Below are 6316 nucleotides of genomic sequence, written 5' to 3'. Positions count from 1 at the left end.
TATATATATATAATTCGTAATTTTCATCTTACATTTTATCTTTATAGCATATTAGTGTGGATATATGGAACACATAAGACGCTCGACATATTAGCTGGACCATATCAAACATATTTATATACATAAAACTTCGTCAATTAACATCATAACATCACATTTAATAAGAGAAAATGACTTCTGCTAAAGCTGACGGTAAAAACGTAACACAATTATATAATATATATTATACGATTAGAAAGGATACACAATAATGATAGCGCTACTTGAAACGTTGTTGTGAAAAAATGTAGAGATTACGTTTACAAGGTTGTATAATACGTAGCCATAGAGTGCAAAGTAATACGTCTAATGTTCCGGAAAACAGCTCCGTATTTCCAAAGCCTGATTATGATTTTTATACAGATGATGCATGCTCAATCTCACACCATCTCTTAAGTAAGATACTTAACATTAATGGTACGGATGTTGAGGAAGTTATACAAACTTACATCTGGAAAAATCTCTTGTTATAATCCATGTAGAAGATTATTCATATAACTAAAACGTTTCTCTAACAATCTAATTCGCTAATGTATCATGGAATGTAAACAAGGTGTCAATGCATTTACAAATTACAAGGTGTGTATCATCACTGTTATTTACTCGTAACTTAATTTGATTCGATAATCATACACAAACATTTTGTGAACACTTGTTAACTTCTATGAATCAGTTATGAATCTCGAAGTATATTCTTACTAATCTTACTTTATAGATTATGCTATGAGAAATGAAATGATCACGGAAACATTTATCTCATCCGTTTAAAATATCCTTAACGACCCGATCGTTACCTAATACTAATATGCTTTATTATCCGATATTCACTTAAATAGTAAAAAATATTGGCAGATTCAATGCTGTTATGTTCTTTGAAACATTGTTTTCTTTTCGTTTTCTTTTTTGGTTTTTGAGCTCACAGTATCAGTAAACCGATAACTCCTTATTGCATTATTTCTTATTCCGCGATTTGTGCGTAATCATAATAACAATCGGTAAACAATATGAAAGAGATGAGAACTAATTTAAAAACATACACAAGTTTGGAAGACATCACAAAAAGAAAATAAATGAAAAGTAATTTTTCGGCACAAAACTCTAAACAACAAGGATGTTTACGAACAGAATAATCTTGCTGTACTATATAAAGCCTCAATACAGGTTTTAAATTTATTCACGTATTATACTCACGAGCTATATGTATGAATATTATATAATACACATTAGATAGCATTTTGACAACAAGATATTACGAAGTTAAAAATCTCTAGCTGCGTTTCATTAAAAACTTGAGGTACTTGCCGCTCAAATAACAGTTAGATATTAGATATGATCCTGCAAAGGTAAGTTATACAGTATACTAATCCTTGTGAATCCGTGAACCTCTTAATATCATAACTAGATTCTCGTAATTTTTTTTTTAACTTGTACAATTTGTGTGTCTCATGAAATAGTACACTTGTGTGAATATGTTACATGTACAGAGAGCGGTATTAAACCCGCTAGCGTAACTTTATTCGGTAATTATTTCCATGACATGGGATAAATAGCTAGTATAACAAAGGTCACGCGTAAACCCTTGGTACCTCGCGTTTACAATAAATTACTATTTCCCTAGGAGCGATATTATTGGAACACACCATTAATAGTCATCTTTATATCATTTCCCTTCCCCCCCCCCTTTGCATCTGTGATAACTGTACTAGTAAAAAAGATGTTGTCAAATATATCATTGTCAGTTGTTGTTCGTCTTGATGGAGCCTCCATATGATAAATTAAAATAAAAAATACAAAGCAAACGTATATTCTCTGTATATATAACTAATTTGTGAAAAATAAATATTTGCTCATAATTTATGATTACTGGTTAACCACGTAAGGCCTTCATAAAGCCCGTCTCCCGTTGTGGCACAAGATGGCTGAACGTACCAATTTCTATCTCGTATCCTAGTTAATCCCAGTTTCTCTTGTATTTCGTGCGGTTTCATTGCTAAAGAAAAAACAAAGTACGGGCGAAAATTCGTATGTTGTGCTAAACTATATAAAGATAGCACATGTATACAATGCATCTACTTTACTATTTATATTTATAACTGCTAACAAATATCGTAATATAATAACGATGTAAATATCGTAATGTAAATATGACTTACCATCCGGAAGATCTTGTTTATTAGCAAAGATTAAAATTATCGCATCACGCATTTCCCTATCATTAATGATTCGATGAAGTTCTTGACGGGCTTCGTCGATTCTATCTCGATCCGCACAGTCTACTACAAAAATAAGTCCTTGCGTTCCTGTATAGTAATGACGCCATAACGGACGTATTTTATCTTGACCACCTACATCCTAAAAATAACAGAAATATTTCATTTAATTAAGAGCAAATAATTTACACTTTTATAAAGAAAAAGCTTCATACTCACCCACACATTAAATTTAACATTCTTATAGGTAACTGTTTCTACATTGAATCCTACAGTTGGTATAGTTGTCACAGACTGTCCTAGTTTAAGTTTATACAATATTGCTGATATAATTTCATTAAGGAAGTAAATTTATATACGAAAGACAAATTAAAAAATATTTTTTTTACATATTATCATACATTATATAACATATAATTGATTCAATTATAAAACGATGCAGCCAAATTATGTAACGTCTTGCTTAGTAGAAAAAAAATCAAAAGTAAAATAAATGTAGGAATAATAAATATGTAAGACTCGTAATTACAGTGTCGTAAAGGATACTAGTTTTTCCTGCTGCATCCAGTCCTAACATGAGGATACGCATCTCCTTGTTGCCAAAGATCTTTGACAACAATTTGCCCATTTTGCCAGCTGTGTTCTACGCACCCGGCACCTGTACTTCACAAAGTGCACAATGTATAATTAACGGTTTGTCTGGAATTTTAAACTTATCTAACAGCACCGCGTCCTTCTGTCACCGCGGATCTCGGATATCTTCTGTCATTATCATAATAATGGAATGCATGGATACAATTTAACAAAACGTATTCACATACAACAAGTTTTGGCACGATATTACGTTAAGATCTCGCGGACGCGTAAAAACCAACGGTGATCGATCGGTCTGTCGCGTAGAGGAATAAAGAGCGAAGCTCTCGCCGTATCGTATTCGTGTCAAGCTTGGCGGAAATCGACGTGGAAATCGTTTAAAGCCCACGTTTAAATCCCACGTCTTATCTGTGCACTCTTACCGCTCTCGATCGCGCGGAATCGATCGACGATTACCTCGGCGTCTAACCTCCGCTACGAATCTCTCATCGCGGTTGGAGACGCGTGCACTGGAGATGATCTGTAGGCGAGACGCGACTTCGATTCTTCGGCAACGCGGATAAACACGGACGAGGCAGCGGCCAACACGTCCCCTAACCTATCTGCGTGCGCGAACATCATCGGCTACCGCTACCGCTACCGCCACCACCACCACCACCACCACGACCATAACACAGGATGTAATCCTCGGTGCGTGATATTTGCTCGTTTTAGCTGCACTTTCTGCATTCAAAACAGATAATCTCGCGTTCGTATCCCTCGCATTTCCCTTCGTTTGTTTCCACTGGTATAAGATCGAAAAAAGTATTTGAGTAAAAACGACAGCTCGATTTAAAACCTCGCGCGTTGACTACATTGGCTGCTTTCCATTTTGGTGACATAAACATCATTTTTATCTTTCTTGGCATTCAGTGAGTAACAAAGGTACAAAAGTGTCGTTTTACCTTTGTTACTTACTGAATGCCAGAAAGATAAAATGATATTTGTGTCGACTTGTGTCACTAATTGAAAAGCACCTATATTTAGTGTATAAATATATATATATATTTTTTTTTTATATATAGATTATTTTGATAATTTTATATAGAATTATTTTGTAGAATAATCGTGAATGGATAGCAATCATATGTGTATAACTTTTTCTTTAGACCGGAAACATGAAAAAAAAATTTCATCCACGATGATGGTAAGTATTTTTTATTCTTCATGTTTTCGCCTTTTAAGAAAAAAAGTTACATAATCACTTCCTGATCTCTGTATATTCATTATTTTATTTAATCCGGTTAATCTGTAATATATTTGAATTAATGAAACACGTCGCTTATAGATGTAATACCTATCCTTTTAATTTGGTCTGCACACTTCAATCGCATTTCTGATCGCTTTTGGTATGATATTCAAAATGAAATGGACGTACAATCAGCTTACAAAAAGGAGAAGAGGAAAGGGAAAGAAATGTGGGAAATACAAACTGAAGAAGCTGATTCAAAAATTATATATTTATAACTCCCTTATTTAAAAATTTATTTTGAATGTAGGAAGGAGAGGGTGTAACAAAAGTGCAGCTGAAACATACCTAACGGAACGCGCATATATTCAAGTCGTCGAGATCGACATCAAAGGTGCAGGAAGTGCAAAACGAAAGGAACGGACTGCTCCGCTCTGCTCCGCTCCGCGCCGCCCGAAACGGAAAGGCGTGTTCATGTGTGGGCGAAGAGACAGAAACGAACTTTTTATCGGGCTGCGCTAATTCGTTCTGCACGTCAGGAATGTCTGGATTGTAATAGTAACAGGTTCTGAGAGAAGGGGGAGAGAGAGAGAGAGAGAGAGAGAGAGAGAGAGAGAGAACTATAAGAGCTTAGAGCAAGGAGAGAAGACCGAGATAGAATTCGCTTCGACGTTCGCGGGCTATCGATCGTTGGCGACGAAAACGTTGTAAAACGTTTCCAGACAGTCGTACGAAAAATGTAGTTTCGTTTGTAGCGATTGGCTCGCGATTCGCCGTTTCGAGCGGTGACATGCGGTCAAGAGGAGGGATTGGAGAAACCAGCAGAGACAGAGAGAGAGGGAAGACAGGAGCGCGAAGCAACTCACCGAAAAACATCTGCAGAGTAGAACGAGTACTTGACTGTTGATAATACTACACGGACACATCACAATAACGCTGCGCATAATTTTCTGTCGGTCGATTTAACAGTTCCCACCTCGTACGCTCAGGAAAAAGCGTTATTTCATCGTCGTGTCAGGCACGACACGACGGCATTGTCGTCGTCACGTCTCTCCGTAAATTACAGGAATTACGGTTACGGGGCTGCGGCGCGCACAGCGCATGCAGCGCACAACGCGAACGCGCCGCGCGCCGCGCCACGTCGTTTGCTTTGCACTCTTTGCTTTGCAATCGTTTGCGTGACACCTCGCGCTATCGCACGTCGCTCAACGAAACTAACAACCTTCCGCGAGATCTCGGTAGATGTTACAGAATTGTTTAGTCCTTTTTGTACTGTCCGCACAAAAGAATGTAATAAGTATAAGGGCTGGGTATAATATTTAAAATAATTCCACTTTAAATGGTTTTTGGAAAATCATTTTCATTTTGCATTTAAAATGGAAACATATCTATCATTTTATTATTTATAAAATAAATAAATGGTTTTCCTATGTTTTCACAAATTTTCCCTAGAATCGTTGACGTATAAGAAGAACCAAGTTCCAAAGATTTTTATGAATATTTAAATAAACTGTAAATTAAACTGTAAAGAGAAAATTAATATCAGATAGTCCATAAATGTCGAATCTTAATACAAAAATAAATGTCCTAGCTTTACGTAAAATACTATATAGATTTGTAAAAATGTATATTACTCTTAACATCTAATCTTGACCGTAACCGGCGCTTCTCATATTAATTTGATTTATTCAAGTAAACGATCCCGTTTTCAAATCATAATATTAAAAAATTTAAAATATTCTCGTCAGAACTTTATTTGTAATACTATAGTCAGGGCATCAAATTCCGTTGGAAAAGGATTTTAAACGTAAAATACAATACTTTAAAAAATGTATACCATCCTAACGGAAAGTTTTTACGAAAAATTATATAGACTGAAACAAGATGTTATAAATTCTTAATTTTTCGTAGATATTTATAGGGGGACGTAGAGTAGTGTGGTTTGTTTGAAAAATCAAGAAATCCTTCACCTTCAAACAACGTCACTCTACGTCTCACTATGAATATCTATGAAAAACTATACATTTCTGAGACAAATAAACCTCACTACGTCCCACTATAAATATCTACGAAAAATTAAGGATTTCTAAGATTTTATCTCAATTTATATAATTTTTTTGTAAAAATTTTTTTTTCGCTAGGGCATTTCAAAAACCATTTTGAAAATTATTTAAAATATCTATTTATCCATTTTACATTTAAAATGGATTCGAAAAACCCATTTTGCATTTTGCATTTTAAATAC

The 6316-nt window shown here is 35.1% G+C and overlaps 1 protein-coding gene across 5 annotated transcripts; it reads right to left on the bottom strand.

Moving 5' to 3' along the window:
- Positions 1–1717: 1717 nt before the first annotated feature.
- On the bottom strand, positions 1718–5185 carry LOC108755875 (ADP-ribosylation factor 6). Of its 5 annotated transcripts, none has more exons than XM_018499262.1 (5): positions 4938–5185; positions 2796–2912; positions 2469–2572; positions 2193–2391; positions 1718–2029 (listed from the first exon to the last, which is right to left on the bottom strand). In XM_018499262.1, exons 2-5 carry the CDS (start codon positions 2875–2877, stop codon positions 1887–1889), a joined length of 528 nt encoding a protein of 175 aa, XP_018354764.1. In that variant the 5' UTR covers positions 2878–2912; positions 4938–5185; the 3' UTR covers positions 1718–1886. The 5 variants fall into 5 exon arrangements, with proteins under 5 accessions (XP_018354764.1, XP_018354762.1, XP_018354763.1 ...); XM_018499260.1 differs by having other exon boundaries at positions 2796–2907; positions 4938–5184; XM_018499261.1 differs by lacking the exon at positions 4938–5185 and adding an exon at positions 3266–3776 and having other exon boundaries at positions 2796–2907.
- Between the last annotated feature and the right edge of the window lie 1131 nt (positions 5186–6316).

This window comes from Trachymyrmex septentrionalis, unplaced genomic scaffold (genome assembly GCF_001594115.1).
Source record: "Trachymyrmex septentrionalis isolate Tsep2-gDNA-1 unplaced genomic scaffold, Tsep1.0 scaffold9, whole genome shotgun sequence".
Taxonomy (NCBI): domain Eukaryota; kingdom Metazoa; phylum Arthropoda; class Insecta; order Hymenoptera; family Formicidae; genus Trachymyrmex; species Trachymyrmex septentrionalis.
Note: the sequence above shows the minus strand (reverse complement) of the source record. Positions and strands in the feature narration are given on the sequence as shown.